Genomic DNA, 21,929 nt, shown 5'->3' on the forward strand with positions numbered 1-21,929 from the left:
GGCGATAAAGTGGTGAATTATAATGGCTAATAGTGTTCGACAGCCCAGTGAGTGAGTTTGTTAGTTACAGTAGCAAAGACAATAAACATCATTTTAGATAGGAATCAACCAAACATGACGACTTCATCAATCATCAGTTGTCCCACAAAGCAAGGACGCATACGGATAACCTTCGAGCATGCTATCGCTACATCAAGACTTGAAAAACTGTTTTCTGTAAAAAGTAACACTGTGCAGCACCTCGATCTAGGTAGACAAAGTACTGAAGTGGTTTTGGGGTCCTGAAATGTCAGACAAAGTAAAATGTTTCGGTATTGTTGCATTTTTTAGGTTTCAAGAAGTTTGCACCTAGCGAAACGTCGTTTAGTTTGTGTGACACTTTAGGGCCCAAACAGGAAGTATACATTTGGTGTAGCCATTATATTTTACAAGGTTTAAAAATGCAACCGAAGAAAATATTGTCGACAGAAAATAAGCATTTTAATAATCTATGAAATATTTTTCTCTTTCGCAAATGATCTAATTAGGTCACAAGCCGCCGGATATCCCAGCCAAAAACGGCAGCGTGATTACTCTTAAAACATCAGACGATCATCCAAACCTGGGATATTTCTCATGATGTAATTCGTGATTCATAATTTGTTTTTAACGGTTTCACGTTAAGGTTTTGTGAAAAATGAATTGCTGTACTGGAAAATCCGAGAGTACTTTCCGTTCTATCAAAAATTCCGAAGATGAACGAAAAGCGAACCATTCAACTGAAAATCCTGGAAACTACGGGATAAATATCAAATGGAATGGAAATTCGGGGTAAGAAATTTCAGAAACTTTGGGCATAACTATGCGATGTTGTACTCTTTTCCAGAAATCCGGAAAAAGCTGTTCCATTCGTCATTGCTAATTTTTGCAAACTCAAACAAAATATTTTCATCGAATGGAAAGCGCCCCGAATAATTAGACTAACCATGTTTTTGAAAAGTAAAAGAAACTTTTTGGATCTGCTTTGTTAGTTGACCACTTGGTTTATATACCTGGCCAAAAAATATCTGAAATCATTAAACATTGAAATCCCAAGCTTTGTTTTGTGAGCTACAGATAATTTTAGATATTTTCAGTCTCGACGTGTCGAGCTTGATCGCATTTCCGACTACTACGTACTGAAGAGGTAGGTAATGTCGCCCAAATTTTTTTTGCAATCGGGAATAGTTTCGCTAAATTCTGCAAGGCTACGATTGTTTACCGATCTTATGCAAATTAGGCGACAGCGACATTCACCTGGGAGTTCAAAACTTTGAGTTTGCTTTTCAAGTTCTTTCCAACCGGAGTCAGACATTGACTGTGACAGGTAAAATTGTAAGCAGAAAAATTATTATATAAGGACATTTTAAATGTGCACTGAATAGAATTGTTGCATTAAAAACAGACTGAAAATCGAGACGTAGCAATTTTTTTAAAAAGAAAGTCTATAAAAATAGGCAATCCATCTTGTCTTATTAACTACGTATGAGCTACTCTGGGAAGTGCATGTAAGAGATCACAAAAATAACTTCACTCACTATAAATATAGGCCGAGAAATTTGTTTTGTTCATTCACATATATAACCATTTGATCGGAGAAAGTACAGAATAAAGACATCTGAATTTTATCTTGTTTTCAAGTAAGGGCTTATCGCTAGAAGACCACTGTGTACCAAAGACGGATTTCAAACTGAGAGTGATCAACAGACGCAAGGTCACACAAGGTAAATGAAGATACATCTACCATTTTTTGGTTAAAGAAATCGCACATAGAAGTCGAGATTAAATACACTATTTTCCTTAGTATAAATCTACTACTTTCAATTTCTTTTCTCGAATCGATTCAACTAGTAAATTATCTAAATCATCTTCATAGACACATCAAAAACGCAAAGAAGCGGCCGCCATTTTTTTAACAACTGCACCCTGCTAGGCTATTCATTACCAAACCATTTAATGGGAATGGCTTAATTATAACTACACCATCAGAAAATTTATTCACTGCAGAAAAACTCAAAAGCTTTGTGCTGTTTTTGCTTTTTATTAAAAAAATAAAGACGAAGTATTTAAGCTATCAGAGAACCATCAGTTTAGCGGTATATACACTCCCGTGTAATCTGTTTGAAGTGCGCAGCGGGTCTGTGATTAGAGAGATAGAGAGAACGTTGACAGTGTAACCTAAACAAAAAACTAAAACATTGCCGTTTCATTTCTGAAAAAATGAAGTAAAGAGGATATCCGTTCTGCGAGTCTAGCCAAAAATGAATAAAAACAAACCTTTAAACGGAGTCTCGTAGCTATTACGAGTGACAGCGAAGATTTTCAGTCTCCAGAAACTAATAGTTTATTCACTACATTACGGAAGTCTTGTTTGATCTACTTAAATTTGAATACAAACTATTTCTCCGTTGGCAGGAAGTTGACGAAACAAAGCACAAATACCAGAGAAGGCGATTCACATTAACATATTTCCTATATGGAAGCCTCGAGGACGTCTAGCTTCGTTTTCCTACCAACACGTAGGTTTCCAATCATTTCTTATTTTCGTACTTTCTTTTTCTCGTAGTCAGCTCATTTCAGTTTGCCGTGACACTAAAACGTGAATAATGTTTACCGACGATCGTCTTTCATTTTCTATTACAGTTTTGACAGCCTTGGTCATTATGTGCTTGGCGGCTCTACCCCTACAGATGGCAATGATAATGAGTGGTGAGTCAAGATAACATGCCTAAGAATTGACTGTGGTTGAATTAAAAATCATTTAATACACACTGATCTTATTCCTGATTACAAATTAGTTTGATTTCAAATTATAACCCCTGGTCGTCTCTGTAGGTCTACTTTAATACAATTTCGAATGTACGGATATAGGTAATCGTATGAATGCGAATATAGAATTAAGGATTCACACTACGAATGAGATTAGAAATTCTCTCAAAATCGAGAGAGAGCGCAATTTGAAATATTTATTCAAATATTACGAGTATAGTGTAAATCCTTAATTGCTTGAGCTGTCACATGATTACTCATCGAGAAAATTCCGAACGCGCGTACATTGCAAATTTAACATCTGGTTAAACAAAAGCTGGTCTGCTCTCAGCTACTCACAAAAAAGTAATTTTCTCAGTCATATAATAAATGAAATGATTAATTCAATGCTAAAATCTTAGCCATATAACGTAGAAAGAGATATTAATACTGCCATAGCTAATGGTCAGAGTCCATGAGAAAAAAAATCACTTCAGGTAGCGTGACAGACCAAGACAGAACTGCTTTATAAATAGCGGTCAGGAACATAACAGAATCGCGTCCGAAATACCGTCACTTAGACCTGATATTGCGTGACTAAGCATTTCATAATCGACTTAAACTGCGTTACCCCTCCTTATAACTTTCTGGATTGTGTCCCTATAGGAGCTAAAGAGGAGTGTGCGGTGGAAAACATGATCCATATTTATTTAATCGTGGCGGTGGCAACTGGTCTCTTTGCCAAACGCTGTTCCTGTGGCACACGATATCAGTGCAAGAACCAAGGAGAGGAAAAGAGCGTAAACCCACTAAAGGCAGTAGAGCAACATTTTCTCTTCGCTTGGTTCATCTGCGGAAAGATGTGGATTTACGAAAAACTAAAAACCGAACTACTACGATCCAGACTCTGATGGTAATGACTACTGTAATAAGACGTTGTACCTGTTTACATTCAGAGTTACCAACTCTTGCTGCATTATATTCGGTCTGGTGCAGATCAAGCTAGATCTGAGTTTGTATAGCTAGAAATTGCGCGGCTACGTACCACGTTTCGTAGGGATATTGTATCACCTGATGTTCTTAGAGCGTCATGGAATTTTTAAATTGTTAGAAAACTGTCATCAAATAAGTCTGTACTTTAGGTAACGCAGTATCCACGAATTGCTTTCTTATCCTGTAAATAGTTCTTATTGTGTGATACTTTATTTTTAACTGTAAATAGGTTTATATTCTGTACATATTTTTTAATTTCTCTTTTATTTATTTATTTATTTATTTATTTATTTATTTATTTATTTATTTATCCATTCATTCACTCATTTATTTATTTTTGTGACATATCCGTAAAGTAGCTGGCGAAGATTTTTTTAAACTAAACCATATAGCTAAGCGTATGTTCCACGTTAAATAAAATACTGTATTGTACTGTATTTCATTGTGTTGTATTATTGTATTGCATGAAATATCATGTCAGTGACATTGTATGAAGTGTCGAGAAATGAACAACACAAACCAATGTGAGCCTGAAGGAAAGAGATGCCCTATTTAATTCACCTATGAGAATGATTGTTAAATTGTGAGTAAGCGAAACAATTGTTCGCCAGTATCGCACCCAGCTTTGCCTTGTTGGAATGGGGAGTGGGGGTTTCTCCTAGAAGTTTTTGGTGGGGGCTCGAACTTTGAAACCCGTAATCTATTTCAGATCAAAATCTGTGATTTCAGACCTGAGCCAAAAATCTTCACCCCATTTCAGACCTCTAAAATTAGTACGCAGCCCTCATATATGATCGCAGGCAACCTAGAAATGGTTAACATTTGCGTAAAAATTTAGAAGGACAGCAAATTTGCTAATGCTGGTGCTGTTTTTTTTTTTGTTTTTTTTTATTGTAAACAAAATACCCATTGCCAGGTCAGAGGGAAAAGCATACCCTTTTTCAGACGAAAATCTCTTACATCCCTTTCGAGACAGTATCCCCCTCCCCCCTCCCCTAGAATTGAATGCAATTTTTCAGAGTTCAGCATTAGCGAGCGCGGTACTTTAGTTCAATTTACTCCTTGAGAGACTACTCAAGCGACATTGTTCTCAAGTCTCGACACTCGACATAATCAAGTTTCCAGACTCCAAATCAGTAAGTGACTGATAACTTCAAGTTTTTCTTAGCAATACTCTATGGTCATAAGTGAAATTTTATTTAGTAGACGTGAGCCCTTGGGCTAAAAAAGCGATATTGAGCCTCTCCTTCATCCGTAATCGAAACACAGCGTTCTTATTTGCATGCATATGCAAATATGCATGCGGAAGATATTACGTTTGATATCATACTTAAATGATTGTTTGCTGAGCTAATATTTCACGTGTCGGAAATATGAAGTTCACTAAGGTAATATCTCATAAGAAAAGTGAAGAGAAATATCAAAATATAGCACAGTACACTACATAACACTTCAATTTGAAATACGTCAAGCAGGTCACTGACACGAAAATAAAGCAAATCATCAACAGGACGGTATTGCCTACATCAAGAATCAATCTCTCTGGACAAACGCCGAACAAAATCTGTGACCATTAGAAAGGAGAATTTATATTTCAAGAATAGGGCTGAAAAGGAAAAAAAAAACATAGGGAAAATAGGATTACAAGGTTACAGAACACCACGGCTTCATTAGCGTTTTTATTTATTTTTTTTGGGGGGGGGGGTTGGGGACGAGACGTTATGCATGAATAGGTGCAATTACTGATTACTGCATTACTAATTACGGGTGTCGTGAATATTTAGCTTTGCCCTTTACTAAACACGATATTCATTCGCGTCGTTGATTTGTACTTTGAATATCGCACAAGAAGAGCTTTGGTTCAATATTTAAAGTTACAAAGAGATCGTGGGCACTATAGCCAGAACATTTCACCCAGGTTAGTGTTGTTGCTATAAATCCATCGAACCTCATTTCAAACAATTATCAGCTTTTAAACAATTGTATTATATATGCTGTTATTCTATTTGTTCCTTTGGGGTACGGGTACAATCTAAGATACTTGGCTCACGTCGATGAATACGTCCCCTCTTTCGCGTAAACATCTAGCGACACACTTTCTTTCACCAACGCGTCGAACTTTAACGAACTCATGAAATTTTTCCTTTGCATTCCTGGACTCAAAATGTTACTATAATCCGCAACGTTCGAATTTATTATTTAATTGCTCGCTAAAACGTGGTAAGCTACTTTATAACGCTGAACTATTCGTTATTAACCATATATGATACAATTATATGAAGATGGGCCATTTCACTCAAACGGAACTATGGAATAGACCTTTGCATAAATCGCGCCTACATTTGGATAACAATATTTACACATTCTAAGCCTCACATTCGAGTGAAAAATATTTTCTCTGGAAACATAAGTACGAGGCTAAGGTGTACAAAGTATTGCTATTCAAACTCAGACACCATTTATGCAAATGGTCTATTATCGCATTGCTTGTTATCAGTAGTTTATCGCAGAGCTCTGATGCAAGGCAAAATTCCGATATAGCAACCTGTGTGTCAATGTTATTTCAGCACATAATAACAGAACTTTTCTGTAACTTCCAGTCATGTTAAATGGCACCACGTTTTCATATTAGATCATGTTAGGTGATTAAATATCCTGGTACCCCGGGACTTGAAAAACAAAGAAAAAAAAACACCTTCGAACAGGTGCCTTCAACTTCTACTCATGAGGATAAACGTGACTAAATTTTCACATGCAAAACTATGTATTTAATACCACTAAAACACATTCCTTCTTTTTGAGCAACAATGTTACGATAAAGAATATGGTGGCGTCTCGAATAGCCTGCGAGCAGCTCTTATGCGTTGCGTCATGAGCAAAGTCGCGAGGGATAGGTCGGCGAGCGAAGCAAGTCGCTTCGTTCGCCGACGGCTTTGCTCGTGCCTCAACGATGAGAGCCTGCTCGCAGGCTATGTCTGGAATATCTTCTAGCCTTACCATAATTTCTGGGCAACTTGTTCATACTCTCACCCATTCCTCCCATATGGTGTCAAATTCCCCACCCCAATGACAATCGATGATCCCAAATTCTTATCCTGGTATACCCAGGGCATGTTAATTTTTCTATTTGATCGATTCATTGCATACATAGCCGCACAATGAACAAAATGATGCCGAAGATAAAGAGCACCGTTAACGACCTGCAGAGGGCTTGCATGGGCAAAAAAGAAATATTTTTGCACAAACAACTTTTGCACAAACCCGCACACTGATCGAAAAGAGTAGGGGACGTAGTTCCCGGTGTGGTGGTCTATCTCTCATCTGATGGTTAAATGCTCGGAGATATTAGCTGCATAAGCTATTCTGAAATCCGAGGGTAAATAAAGTGATATATGTATGTATATGTATGTATGTATGTCGAGGAAGTTAAAGTTTTGAGCATCTACTAGCTCATTCATCATATTGCAAAAGACTTAATCCACTCAAAGTTTTATGCGCATTTTTATTTCTATGTTGACAGTAAGTTGATCAAACATTTGAACACAACAACAAGCAAAGAATGTTGGAAGCCTTAACGGCAGCTGCCTCCCTTCCTCGGCAACACGTAGGATATACCAGCATTATAATTTTTTCCTTTCAGTTTGCTGTAATAATAAATATCATCTTTCATTTCTTTTAAAGCCTTGACTGCCTTAGTCATTTTATGTTTGGCGGCCCTTCCCCTCCAAATTTCGATGATCGTAATTGGTGAGTGCAAACAAACTTAAGAATTAATTTATTGTATTTGCTTTGAAAATGATTCAATATACATACATCGACAGACAGATGCCTGGCAGATGGCGTGAACGCCATATTTTTAGCTCAGGGGTAGGGGACTCCCATATAAAAAGGACAGGGGTGCTCGCCGTACCTTTTCGGGGTTTAAAAAAAGCGGTTTGAGTACCTCTTGGGGTGTTCAGCCTCAAAAGGTCCACAGTGGAAGCTTTCGCAGTACCTTTTAGAGTACTGAGCAAAGGAGAGGTTTGAGTTTTAATTCTGTCTCATTTACACCGGGGTTTCACAACTTATCAATAAAAGAGTGCGCATTCAGTTAATGTGTTGGTTTGGAGTTGGTGCCTCTTAGGGGTGAAAAATTTAAAGCCACACTCGCAACACGGGATCTTGGTACCTCATTGGTTTTTTCTTCAAAATTTCCGATGAGCAGCCCCCTCCTTTTCATGTGGCATTCCCCCCCTCCCGGATTTCCCTGTGGTTGGCAAATCAGCCGAGTCTTCTCGGGCTTTTTATTATAATAAGATTGCACACACGTGTGAAATGAAATAATTAAACCAACGCTATATTCCCAGCTACATAATGAACAAAGGAGAAGTTTAGGGAATGCTTGCATTGGCCAGAGCTACTCTGCGATAAATTCATGAAACAAAATCAACTAAGCTATCTTGACAGAGCAGATCACCAGAAACGGTGTGTCTTAGACTTGATATTATGCGACAAAGCGTGCATAATTATTTAAAACTGTAACATCCATCATTTTATTGATAACGCACTGGATTGTGTCTTTGTAGGAGCTAAATATAAAGTCGAGTGCCCAGTGGAACCATCGATCCCGATTTACTTGATTGTGGCTGGAGCGGGTGGTCTTGTCGCCAACTGCTGTTCCTACGGCACACGATATCAGGAAGGAGCCGAAGGAGAGGAAAGATGTGTAAACGCAATACTGCAGCTAGTGGTGCAACCTTTCATCTTCGCTTGTTTCGTCTACGGAAACGTGTTGATTTATAGAAACCGCCAGCCGAACTACGCAGATCCAGAGAGCGCTTACTACTGTAACAAGACGTTGTACCTGTTTGCATTCTGGGCTACCAACTCTTACTACATTATATTTGTTCTGGTGCTGACCCGCGTCTGTGTTGTCGGCTTCATCACGGTTAGGATGATTTGCTTCGCAAGAAAAGAATAACATTATAGTTCTTTTTTTAAAGAAAAGTTTTCTTAATATATGTGGCTGACTAATAATATGTAGCTGACAAATGATTCATTTACATTCTGCTGACACTACCTATAACGAAAAATATCTTGTAGAATTGAATGTTTTTAAAATAAGAATTTTAAGGTGAATTATATTGGCTATTAGTATAAATCTACTAGCGTTCTATCACGAATGCCCTTCTCTGATTGGCCACGCTACTCACTATCTATTCTGTGATAGATAGCGAGTAGCGTAGCAGTGTGCCCTTGTTAACAAAATGACGGCCGCTTATTGGCGTTTTCGAAGTGTCTGTGAAGAGGATTTAGATTAAGTTTTGAACGACTAGTAGATTTATACTAAAACAATTAGATTATTCGCTCTCGATTTCTATGCGTGATAGTAATCTTGAGCTCATAATTTAATTGTTTAATAGTGTACGACGGTTCAGCGAAAAAGGTTGCAACTGCATTGGCCGGAGACAGTAAACAGCACTTCAGATAAGAATCAAACATGACGACTTCTTCTTCTTTATAAAATAACTGAGCGATTACACGCTCTCTCATTGGTCGATAGGTGTGTTTAGATGAGAGTATGTCAACACGGTTATGACGTTTTAGATTCGCGCGTATTTTTGAGAAATATTTTTTAAAAGCAATAGATGACTTTTTTCCGTGCCATCTATAGCCTTATCTAAATACTCGGGAGGTTGGATGAATTCTCGAATTCTCCCAGTTCTCCTAGCCTCGTGTATAGACGAGGCTCTGTAAACACGGAAGAAGTCCTCTGTTGCTTGAGGACGTAGGTGCCCATTGTTACCCTTACCAAACCTAACACTATTTTAAATGTATTTAAATACTATTTTTAAAAACTGTTTTAAACCTATTTTATGAAATAGATTAAAAACAGGGCGAAAAGTGTATTTTTAACGTAGTTTTCGACTGCTTTTAATGGTGTTTAAACCTGTTTAAAACACTATTGAAACAAAGTTTGAAATGTATTTTGAAAAGCTTTTAAAAATATAGTTAAAATTCCAAAACTCGAAATCCTTTGCTAAGTTTAAAAATATAATTAAAATAGTCTGTAACTACTTTAAAAATCTCTCGAGGAACACAGCATGCGGAATAAAAACAGGGCACAAATCGTTTTAAAAACAGCATTTAATCTGCAAGACTATTTTTAAACTAGTTTAAATGACAATTTTAAAAGTATTTTGTACAAAATAGGTTTAAAATAGGTGCAAAATTATATTTTTAACATATTTTTCGACTGATTTTAAAGGTGTTAAAACCTGTTTAAAACACTATTGAAATCCACTGTCTCAAAACATATTTCAATAGTACTTTAAACAGTTTAAAAATTAAAGTGGATCATACATGAAAAAAAATATGTCAAATACAATGTAAGTATATGAAAATAGCTTTAAAATAGTCTAGAAATGGCATACAGTAATATAGCATAAAACAGCATAAAAATAGCACAAAATAGTATAAAAACAGTATGAAAATACTGTAAAAATAGTATAAAAATAGTATTAAAATAGTTCAAAAATAGTGTCAAAACAGCATAACAATAGTGCCAAAAAAATCTTAAACTTACATGTAACTTTGCTCTAGCTGTGAACAACACATGACATGCTAGAAGTAAGTGTAGGGCAAACTCAAGCTTGATGGGGGTGCTTGGCTCTACTTCTTTCTTTACTTGTATAATCAATGTATGTAGCTCTACACTTACTGTATCTGTATATGAAAAGCTGTAATAACACTTGAGCCTGCGATAATATTTTTTTTGTCTACTGTACATGTATAAAAGGCTAAAAGTTACTACAGTTTTAAAAACCAAAACATTTTTGAGTGTACGGCCATCATCAGTGGTACATAGTTTCTTTGTTAAGAAGAATTACAAACAATGTAAAGGAGTCAAAGGAACATGCATGTATCAATACCAATTGAGAACTTGAGGCTAAGGGTCCATTACTTAGTATAAAACATCTTCTATATCACTCATTTTAAGACTAAATACAGGTTATTTACTTGTACTGGTATGCTATGTCTGCAGGGCTGTCATTAAGGGTTGTAAGCCGTAACACCTGTTATGGCTGAGTATGCTTGATTTTCCCTTGATGCTACAGGTGAAATTCCCTGTTGTTTAGAGAAATCACCCACAAAGTAACAAATTTGCTATGGGTGTGGAGAATAAGGCTACAGGTGACTAAAAAATTAATGACAACCCTGGTCTGTACATGGGAACTATATACATTGTAAACGTACATGCAGTACATGCATCAATCACTTCTAATCAAGGGAACCCTTAGGCCAATTTAGAGGGTACAACTCATTATGTGTGACTTTTGTAAATTTAGTAGGTGATGATCATGTTGTGCAAAGGTTTTGTTCATCTTTCATCACTGAGCAATGTCTGAGGCTGCAACTAAATCCTGCATCATTTATGTGGTCCATGTTACAGTTGCAAGCAAGTTGTGGGTTTGATTTTGAGTCATGGACTTGTTTTATGTACATGTACAAGTGCATGTAGCAATTAAAGCTGTACCATCTTATCGGGCCTACAGATATTCAGACTTTGAGTAGTCCCGGTCTCTTTCGCTTAGTCTATTGTGTGTGATGCAAATGAAAACAGCGAGAAAAATATGTTGATTTTCTTTTGTGTCACGCATGATACATAGACTAAGGGCCTCTTCGTATGAGCGAGGTAACTGGCCAAGTGCTGTGTTGCAAAAGCGAAGCTATTTTGCCTAAAAAGTTTCGTCCTGGTTACCCGGGCTGGAGCGTTCATATGGGAAAATTTTCATCCTGGTCACTGAGATCTTGGACGCAAAAACTGAGATCTCAGTAACCGGGCCAGCCTGGCTTCTCATACATATATGAACACATCAAAATTTTTACGAAGGAAAGAGTGGCCAGGTGAGATCTCAGAAAATGAGCCAGGCTGGTTGACCGGGCTCATATGAAGAGGCCCTAAGCCAAAGAGGGAATACTTGTAGTCTTAGCAAGCAGGGCAGGGAAAAACCACATCCCATTGCCTGGGGCAAGTAAATTTTGCTCTTGGGCAAGTGAAAATGGAAGTTTGGAGGTCTGGTCAGGTGGGCAAGTAAAATTAGCCTCAGTACATATAATCTTGTGAATGATAATTTCCAATCAAAGCCTATTTCAAAACTTAAGACTGCAAGATGAGCAAAACAGTAAGTTGAAAGCATGGATTAATTTAAAATCCAAGCATACTTTGTATCTGACACAACAATTGTCACTGTTGGTAGTTTCTTTTACCTAGTTTCATAGTGCCAGTAAACTCATTTTGTTATAGTCTATCACCGAATATAGACAGCAACTAGTAAATGATGTAGTTGATAAGGCATGAACCCTACATGCCCATTGGGCATTAGTAATATTTTAGTGGAGCCAACTGAAAACTAAAATATACTGGCCCACTGGGCAGCTAGATTTCATTTTTTTTTTCTGGCCCTGGCAAGATGAAGCTTAAAAAACCAAACCACTTGCAGTAAGTTATAGGGAACCCAAGCTGTCACAAGTCAAGGTCATGTGCAATTTGAGGCAAAGTTTTACAAAGACCACAGTATTCAATCATGAAAGAATTAATTAATGCATACCATGTTCCCCTTGAAATAAACTTTGTAGCCGCAGTGTATGTAATATATGATCGATAATATTATTATTTACAAGTTAACAAAAATTATCCCATCAAGTTGTAAGGTTCATTCATTTCCAACAAGAAACAACTGTACTTTCACTGATGTGGCATGACTGTAGTAGCTACATATAGCTTCCTTTCTAACCCTAAATTTAGTTATTTCCTCCTTTAAAAATTTACCAACGATTGCAGAATTGCAGCAATAACTTTGTAACCAGAAGGCAGTTGAAAGACCCCTATCAAACTCACAGAGACTTTGGCCCTAACAGGGCAGCACCACTCTCCATCTCCTGTTTCTCAAAGCTGAAAATAAAAACAAAATTATTTACTGCATTGTTTAGTTATTGCAGGGTTTAATATTTTAGCCTCCATGTATGTTTTGTTATCATGTTAAGTCTATAAAGTTGCCTTTCCACTTGAAGAAAAACAAACTGTTTGATTCAACTTCCACAGCTCGCACTTTAATTTCCCTACGAAGAGATCGATCAGTTTATGCCATGTCAAGATAGTAAAATGATCACAATGGATGAGTAATTTACGGCTGCACAAAAATGGCATACACAGTTGCAAACATAACTGCCATATAACCGATCATACATGTATATAGAACAGTACCTAATTATGTAGACTGGACGAAGAACAATTCAAAATTCAGATCTATGTTTCACAGGCAATCAGCTAATTCGATAAAACAGCTGATGTGGTTACAGATATGTTACATGTATTTACATGTGCATGCATCTTTTCGAATGAAAGACACACCAAGATAGAAGATGGTCGGCTTACCTCCATTTCCTTGAGACATTACCAAGTTGAAGTCTATCAGAAAGATAAATCATGGTCGCTGCACCCACGAGTCATATGATTCGGTTCGGTCCCTTAACTTTTCGTCCAGTAAAAGGTAAAAAAACAAACAAATGAACTGTTGCACTGGTTTTAAACGACTGGAACGAAACCTCCGCTTTACACAGCAATTTTGAAATGGAAACAAGTCACGTGGTCATTCACATGATGTTTCATGCAATCACAGCTGACCAAAATGCTCGCATCAGAGTATTGCACCGGCGGGTCAGCGGAAAATCGACCGGAAAATCCGTTTGCGCCAAAAGTTACGACCGCCAAAACGAAGCAAGAGGATCGCATCGATCGCCACATTGGATATAGTTCGTAGCCCAGGATTTTTAACGGTACGGTATCTGTTTATTTTATCTGCTTAAACTTCATTTTTTTGTTTACAGCCCTCGTAACTTTTTCAAGCGTATTTTCAGGTATTTTACATTGAGACATACGCGGGTAATGCTTGGCGATTTCTTGGTTGGATGCGCCAAATGTTTATTCATAAAAGAAGCTTTCTCTTAGATGCATGGCTTTGCTCCAGACGTAACTAATCACGTACCAAATGAAACGTTCGATTAAACGAACTTTATCGAAATCAATCGAACTTAATCGAACGATTGGGTCCGAACACTCGAAGAACAAAATTGGGACATTCGAATGAATGGAATCGCACTTTGTTGTCGTGCAAGAATGTGTTGTACACATGTTCATGTATTGAGTAATTGCATGCTATAACACATGAAATCCAAGCCTGCCATGGACAGTCGAATCCTTGCATTTTGGTTGCGACTTTAGGTGTCACTCAGCCTGTATTCGTCCTATTGTTTCTATCGTTAATTTTACTTTAATTATTTTCATTCTTCTCTATTATGGGTGTAGATTTCTTGGCAAAAATGATATTCACACAAAGGGGCTCTGGAAAATGGTTGAAGGGCCTAGTGATAGGGACTTCTCCCCATGCACATGTTAGTTTTGACCTTCAGTGGGGGATAGACAAGCATTCAGTGTAGTTCAAATTCAACAAATTTTTGATTAGATGAATGCACTATATTTATGTGGCAGGTTGATATATTTCCAAAAAATATGGCTAAGCACAACCAAGGTTCAGGAAGAAGAAATTACCTGGCAAGAAGAAGAAAAAATAATGAAAGACAAGAGGACAAAGTAATAAGAGAAGGATGAAAACACAGAAAACTACATGTAGCTGAAGTATTTCATTCTTTGCAAGAAACTGAAGCAGATGAAACAATTAAGTTGGGAAAGATTTGCGGAACCAGTGTGATTTACCACCAAGGCATTTTTATGTGGTCCAGTGAGGGTTCTTTATTCGCTTTTGCTTGTAACATTTTCAAGAAACAGTAAATTTAACCAGTTACAGAATAGCCCACTAAGACATGAATGAATGGGTAAGTGGATAATGCAGTTGATTCATGTACATAATTAATAATGAAATGTTCCAAGTCTTGGTTCGGTAGTTGTTGTTCGCGAGATCTTGAAGCTTGTGCTCTAGTTTGCAAGATGGCATCCAAGCAAATGCACAAAGGCCTCTAGGTGTTCTGAAATGTTATTGTTGACAACTGAAAAATAAAACTATTTATCATTCGGTGCATTTTGTCTTCCTTTTCATTGGCTGAGAGCCCACCAAGTGACGTGTAAATAACTGCCTACAAATAATGATCTGCTCATGCATAGTGCCGTGTAAATGTGTTTGCTGCAAATAATATTGAATTTTCCTCTCATGCGTAATTGAAACCAAGCTCTCAGGTGAAATAATTTAAATGGCAGATCGCTTCGCTGAGCTGTCAGAGAGTGATTTAAATGTGAAACCAAACTGGGTGGTCACAGATCAATTATTTGCCTCAGCCTTCAGCTTCAGGAAATAATTGATCTGCTTGCCACTGACAAATCATGATATTTTGCTCAACCTCATCCAATAATAATTATTATTCACAGTTATTGTGGAAACCGGCGCTTTTTGCCAGCTTGCTGTGATGTTAGTAGTGAATGCCTCTTGTTAACAGATCAGAGCACAGACTCTCATAATATTAGCCTGGTCACAGCATCTGTCATTGAAACCAACCACTAAATTCAACATAAGTCTGCTCATAACAGACTGGAACAACAACTTTTATCATTAACAACTGTTTAGACAAAAAAAAATGGATTTCCTACATTGTTAACAATAATGACTAAACTGTTGTACACAAATATTAGTTCAAACCACTTTTGACTTCAAAATTAAATGACTGTCAAATCTGGAAAACTGTAACTGCTCATATGGGAAACAGGAAAAAAAGAATTGTTTGAGAGAACAAAAAAAAAGGAATTTGGTTGTGAGATCTTGATTTTGGTGTACTTTGTGTGTGACAGCACTTTTGCAAGATCTTGAAGCATGTATACCATGATGAGGGACCACAATAAATAACTGGCTGATTACTACAAGCAATTTTCTTTTTCATATTCAGTGGTTGTCATTTCTTGTGATTTGTTTTGAGATCTTTAATGTGCACACTGTGAGTGGGACACTTTCTGCCAAAATTACATGTATGTAAATTATGTAATCTTGAAGCACGTACATGATGACTGACCACAATCAATAATTTGCTAATTACTGCAAGCTAGTTACATGTACCTTTAAATTTTCTTTTTAATATTGAGTAGATGTGATTTTTTTGTGATTTGATTGTGAGATCTTAATTCTGGTCTACTTTGTGAGTGATGGCATGTTTTGCCATTAGGAGTAGCCCCAATCAGTAATAAGTAATGTCAACCAATTACTTGGATCAATTTTCCTTGAGTTATTAGTTGCTGCTTTCAGAGATTTGATTGCTCCTGGTAAATTTTTAAAGTGATGACACTTTTGGTAGAACTTATATATTGTGCATGTACATGTGGCTTAGCACATGCTCTCAACCTGAACCTCACTTGTGAACAAACATGGCATCTGTGACCATGTCCTTTTAGAGAAGACTGGGATTTACTTTAACGCCTGTCGAAAAACTCCTCTGGGAAGTCCTGGAGTTGTTCAGTCTTTGCCTGCCATTTTGGTTATAAACAGTGCTTGATACTTCGAAAAAAAAGAAAGACAGGAATACATGTACATGCAGGGCGGCAAGAGAGTGCTATTTTGCGAAAAGGTTTGTTTGTCCACAGATTCATGTTTTTGGCTTGGCTAAATTTTTGATTGATTTTGATATTGAGAGAGTCTTAAAAGCTTCCACACTAAAGCAGTTTTCAAAAAGGGGGTGCAAATTATGTTGATTGAATTATAAATTTCCATTGGGCTAGATTTATAAATAGTGCAAAAATAGTGTATTTAAAATCTGTTTTTAAGATAGACATTATTGTCATTATTTAAAACTACTATTTAAATAGTATACTCGCCTGATTAAAACTTAAAATATGTTTAAAACAGACTGTTTTGGTTGTATTTTAAAGCTTATAATATGAATTGCTATCTCAAATAGGTTTTAAACTTCCTATTTAAAACATATTTTATGTTCTTGGCATGTCAACTACATTTTAAATATCCTATTTAAAGACTATTTTAACACTGAAAATTTGTAAAATACTTTTTAAACCTACGGCCATTGCCAACATAACTTTCAAAACAGGGTTTAACTAGAATTTTTAAACTGTTTGAACGAAATTTTTGCGGCCATAGTATTAAAATAGATTTTAAATCCCCTATTTAAACCCTGTTTTGAGCTCAAACTACGTTAAAAAACAGAGTGAAAATCATTCCAATATCATGAAGTAGGTTTTAACTATACTTGAAATACATTACAAACAAGAAGCAAAATTTTGAATTTTGTACAAAATAGCACAAAAATACCCTATAGTGACTTCAAAATACTGTTTAAATCGTCAAAATACGTTCAAAACAGTTTAAAATCAGTTTAAAAATACAACTGTTTTGGTAAGGGTACTCCGCGCGTAATTCATGTCGCAGCGTCACGTACGTCACACATCAAGCGCTATACAAGCTCTACATCAAGACTTGCAAGATTACTCTCTACAAAACAAAACTAACAATGTGTAGTACCTAGGTAGACTATAGACAAAGAACTGAAGTCATTTTTGGGCCGTGATATAACTAGATGTTTTGGGTTTCAAAACACTAGCGCCAACCGAAACGTCGTTTACATTGCCGAGCACTTCAGTGCCCAAAAACAAAGTCAGTACTCTATGTTTTCCAGTCTCCAGTTGCAGCTACTGCGGGAAGTATGCATTTGATGTAGACATTTTGCAAGCTTTAGAAATGTGACCTGAAGAAGATCTTAACGGCGAAAAATAAGCACTTTAATAATCCATGTATTTGACGCAAGATAGCCCGGCCAAAATGGCCGCATGATTACTCTTGAAACATCACATGACACATTCAAAATCGGAATATTCCTCGTTATGTAATTCGTAATGATGTGATTCGTAATTTGCTTCTAACGGTCGCAAGTTCAAATTTTATGAAATATAAATTGCTGCGTTAAAATTCCATTCAACCGAAAGTTCTGAAAAATCTGAAACGGGAAAAAATGGTGCGGACATTTCCTGGAAGGGTTTCCAGAAAATCTGGAAATTGTTGAATTTCCGAAAAGCGAACCATTCAACCGAAAATGGGAAATTCCAGGTGGAATGTCAAATGGGACGGAAGTTTCGGTGACTTTTTTGTTTTTGTTTTTTTTGAAAATGCTACTCCATTCGCCAATGGAAATGTCCGTAAATTTAAACCAGAACTTGTCACCGAATGGAAAACACTCCGTATAATTTGAATCACACCAGCAATATTTTGGAAGGCCAAAAGAAAAGCTTTGGATCTGCTTTGGCAGTTGACAGCTTGGTATACATACCTTGCCAAAAATATTCCAAATTATTATACATTGAAGTTGTTTGTTTGTTTGTAGGTTGCAGATAATTGTCGATATTTTGCCATCTGTCGAGCGTGGTCGCATAGCTACGGGGGTTGTTTATCACTTGTCGAGCATGGTAACATAGCTAAAAGCGTTTTCGGTTTCGATCGCATTTCCGATTGCTACATACGGAAAATGTAGATAATGTTGGCCAACAATGTTCGCAAACAGAGATAGTTCCGGTAAATTCTGCAAAGCTACGATTGTTTTCCGATTTCGTGCAAATTAGGCTAAAGCGGTATCTTAATTATCTTATTGCTAATTCGAAAAAAGGGGCATTAAATTTTTAAATTTTACTCCATAAACGTACAATGACTCATTTTGTTTCCAGTGATACACTATATGATTTGATATGCCGCGCAACGAGATGGGAATCAAAGATCGTTGCTCACAAAATCGGCTACACTTTTTGGATCGAATTCTGTCAGACTACTCCATCTCAGTGAACCTAACCAGTGCAGTTCTGTGACGAAACCGCGCCACAAAGGTGGGCTTTCTCTAACAAAAAAAACTAAGCATAAACGAACCCGAGAAAACACGCAACAACTACCTAAGTCTACAAGCATTTATTATAACAATTACACTAAAATAACATTATACTTTAAATAGGGTAACTAACAATAATACAATAAGCTAAACAATTAACCTTAATTTATTTACAAGAATATAATAAACAAGCTAAATACTTCAGTACACTTAATCTATTTACAAGAATATTCCTTAAAAAAAATAGGCGTTTCCGTAGTTCAGTTCAGTTCACCTTGCGTCTGAAGTCCTTGTCCATGAACTTGACCCCAACAACGTTCCACCAACACATGACACACACAACGAACCAATTCAAACTCCCGTTTATTACTCCCACCTTTCAACTTACTTCTTCGGATTACGTCTTCACGCAGTCCGGTATATTTCAACTTGACTTCTCCGATTTACTCCAGCTGTCCGGTTTACAACGGCCGACTTCGACAGAACTTTACGCTTGTCCTTCGATTGCTTCGACCAGCTATTTAGCACTCACGTTCCCCGGCAAATGGCTCTTTTTCGTGAATTTAGGAATGGTTTACTGATGGCTTCTCAGTAATGAAAATGTGCTTCCGGACGTGTTCCTGCCACTTTCTAGCCTCGCTCGTAACTACACTTCAACCTGCTTCTTCTACACACAGAAAAACCTCTCAACACGTATCACCCCAAAAAACCCTAAATATGCAAACGCAAGGTGTTACAATCAAAGAAAGGAAAATAAAACTATTGGTTAAGGACTAATTACAAAAGTATTGAACAGAACTGGTTACGTAATGAAAGAATACAAATCACACAATCGAGTGTTACGGAATAAATATGATTCTAAACAAGCTGTTCCTATGGGATGTAATTAAGCATTCCATGACAAGTTCCTTAAATTATTTTTAAAGTTCTAGAACCAAATTTGAAAGTGCGAAACATAACCCAGCATATTATAGCTGTTTTCTGATACACTTAAGGTGATTCCTTAGTATTGCATTGCGCATCCCTACCGCGCTCGATTTTCGCGCCATTAGCGCGCGCACATGAGCGCGTGCACGTACAGAACGTAAGAGATTTCCCTCAAAATAAGCTCGATAACGAAATAAATGCTCCTTTTATCTTAAACGAGCACGATGACCCCCACTTTTTATTTTATAATTTCAATGACAACAATATCCTCAATAACAGAGAAAAATATTATCAGAAATCTATGGCTACTTTTTTGGCAAATGAAATAAATACTACAGAGGGAGACATAACGGGCCCAACAACGCATGTCCAAATTATGTTTCCTTCAAAGGATAAAAAGATGCAGGGTATTTGAAGACATTTTTTTCTGGGACGTAGATGAATAAACAAGCAAAGAAAGTCAAACTCTGTGTGATATAACGCGCTGCATTGAAAAATAATCGAGCTTATTTGTTGCGCATGGAGATTACCAAAATTCACCTAAATAACCGTATATGTCAGCATTGTGGCATGAAAACAAGCAAGGTGACCCCCTCTTTTTACTACGTTTGTAATATCTCCTTGTCCTGTAAGAACAGAATACCAAGTTTCATCGGAAATCTATGGTGGGTTCTTTTACTAGGGAATCACCTTAACGTCATTACACATGCCACTTTGACGAGAAACTACCCAGTGCATATATCTAATTAACCGTTTTGGTGTGTAGTATCGCTGTATATTTTTACGAGTTGTGCCGTATTTTGAGTAGCCCTTAGTCAAAATACAAATAACGAGTTTGCCAGTACGGCAAACAGGTTTTCTACTGTACAAATAACTGTACAATATCGCTGTATATTTGGACTGTTATTTGGACGGTATTCGCTGCAGTTGGACAATAAATTTATAGATCAAGTTATGATTGTAAAGAGAGGGGCAAACATCAGTAACAATAAAATTCTACGGTTGGGAAAATTGGCTTGGTAACTTATCTTTAAACATTGTTTAAAACAATTGTTTTTTATCACCCACTCTCGTGAATTCAGCTGGTTGAACAGCTAGCATAGGAAAAAAATTCAAATCGTTAAATAAATTAATCACTGTTGGCGAGCATTGATTAAAACCTTTCCTGTAACCGCCATTTTGGCACGAATCGTTATCTCTCTAAACGTTGTTATATACCTGGTTGTGAGATCGATAAGTTGCAAGATTAACTTTAAAATCTATGATGCAAAGCATATTAAACTTGGAAGCACCCAAGAAAAGGCGGCAAACAACTCTTTTTCCCTCAGCATCCCACGCGCGTTCTCATCAAGCGCGTAGCAAGCATTGCCGGTTTGATTTTCTTGGGACTGTGTAGTATTGCTTACCCAGGATGCCATGTCTGAAATTGATTTTTGGAGACACAATGTTCACACCCTAAATGGCAAAGTATATTGGGGGGTTAGGTCTCTTCCTGCCAAGATTAGTTTTTCTGATGCTTCTGATTTAGCTTGTGGTGCGTTCGTCCAATTGCAATCGGAGGTTGAACTGGTGTTTCACCAAAACTGGTCGATCGCGGAGAGCGCGCAAAGTTCGACGTGGAGGCAACTTTACGCTGTGTGCCTCCCCTTAGAAGCGTTTGCAAGCCATCTATCGTGTTCTAAAGTCGTCTAGTATTCTGACAACCAGAGTGTCGCTTCCATTCTAGTTAACGGCAGCCGGAAGGTCGACCTTCAATTGCTCGCCCTCCATAGCGTTTCACATCTGACCACAGTTTCGTATATCTTTGGATCCTAAGTGGATCCCCAGGGATCTTTAAAACCCTAGAGCGGAACTAATCGCCAAGCTTATGGATTTTAATGATTATGAACTAAACGATGTTATCTTTCAGGATTTAGGTGAGCTTTGGGACCCTCATAGTGTGGACAGGTTTGCCTGCAGTTACAACGCCAAACTACCCAGATTTAACCCTAGGTGGTCCGAAACAGTTGTCGCGTTTTGCCGGGAATGGGGATTCACTAATAATTGGTTGTCTCTCCCAGTCTACCTCATTTTTATGGTCATAAAGCGTTTAGAGCTGTGCCACGCCAGGGGGGCCTTAATAGTCCCCCGTATGCAAGTCATCTTTCTTTTGGAATTCTTGTTTTAAAGATGGAGTCCACTGGAACAATTTTGTCATCGACTGGGCGTACCTTCCAAAGTTCCAGGGACTGTTCATCAAAGGGAAAGTGCGCAACGCCCTCTTTGGTTCCAGATCGTTAAACTTCGATTTTGCAGCGCTTAGAAACGATTTCAGCCGTCCCAGGACCCCTCGTCCCACTCAAGACTAGAATGCATGTCTTGGCTGTATGTTCTACTTACAA

At 37.3% G+C, this 21,929-nt stretch overlaps 2 protein-coding genes and 2 long non-coding RNA genes across 4 annotated transcripts; 3 read left to right on the forward strand and 1 right to left on the reverse strand.

Annotated features, from left to right (window-relative positions):
• The first annotated feature begins 1,610 nt into the window (after positions 1-1,610).
• Positions 1,611-4,196, forward strand: LOC110057477 (uncharacterized). Its single transcript, XM_020764069.2, has 4 exons — positions 1,611-1,742; positions 2,434-2,537; positions 2,662-2,727; positions 3,433-4,196. The coding sequence occupies exons 2-4, from the start codon at positions 2,495-2,497 to the stop codon at positions 3,675-3,677; spliced, it is 354 nt and encodes a 117-aa protein (XP_020619728.1). The 5' UTR covers positions 1,611-1,742; positions 2,434-2,494; the 3' UTR covers positions 3,678-4,196.
• A 1,267-nt stretch (positions 4,197-5,463) lies between these two features.
• Positions 5,464-10,769, forward strand: LOC110057373 (transmembrane protein 272-like). The gene is made up of 3 exons (XM_089291264.1): positions 5,464-5,677; positions 7,441-7,506; positions 8,325-10,769. The coding sequence occupies exons 2-3, from the start codon at positions 7,494-7,496 to the stop codon at positions 8,717-8,719; spliced, it is 408 nt and encodes a 135-aa protein (XP_089147390.1). The 5' UTR covers positions 5,464-5,677; positions 7,441-7,493; the 3' UTR covers positions 8,720-10,769.
• A 610-nt stretch (positions 10,770-11,379) lies between these two features.
• On the reverse strand, positions 11,380-13,365 carry LOC149110748 (uncharacterized). The gene is made up of 2 exons (XR_016207763.1): positions 13,178-13,365; positions 11,380-12,694 (listed from the first exon to the last, which is right to left on the reverse strand). It is a non-coding gene; the product is annotated as an uncharacterized LOC149110748 (long non-coding RNA).
• A 125-nt stretch (positions 13,366-13,490) lies between these two features.
• Positions 13,491-15,527, forward strand: LOC149110749 (uncharacterized). Its single transcript, XR_016207764.1, has 2 exons — positions 13,491-13,578; positions 14,291-15,527. It is a non-coding gene; the product is annotated as an uncharacterized LOC149110749 (long non-coding RNA).
• Positions 15,528-21,929: the final 6,402 nt, after the last annotated feature.

Source organism: Orbicella faveolata, unplaced genomic scaffold (genome assembly GCF_042242905.1).
Source record: "Orbicella faveolata isolate gen_17 unplaced genomic scaffold, um_ofav_v1 contig_24, whole genome shotgun sequence".
NCBI lineage: Eukaryota > Metazoa > Cnidaria > Anthozoa > Scleractinia > Merulinidae > Orbicella > Orbicella faveolata.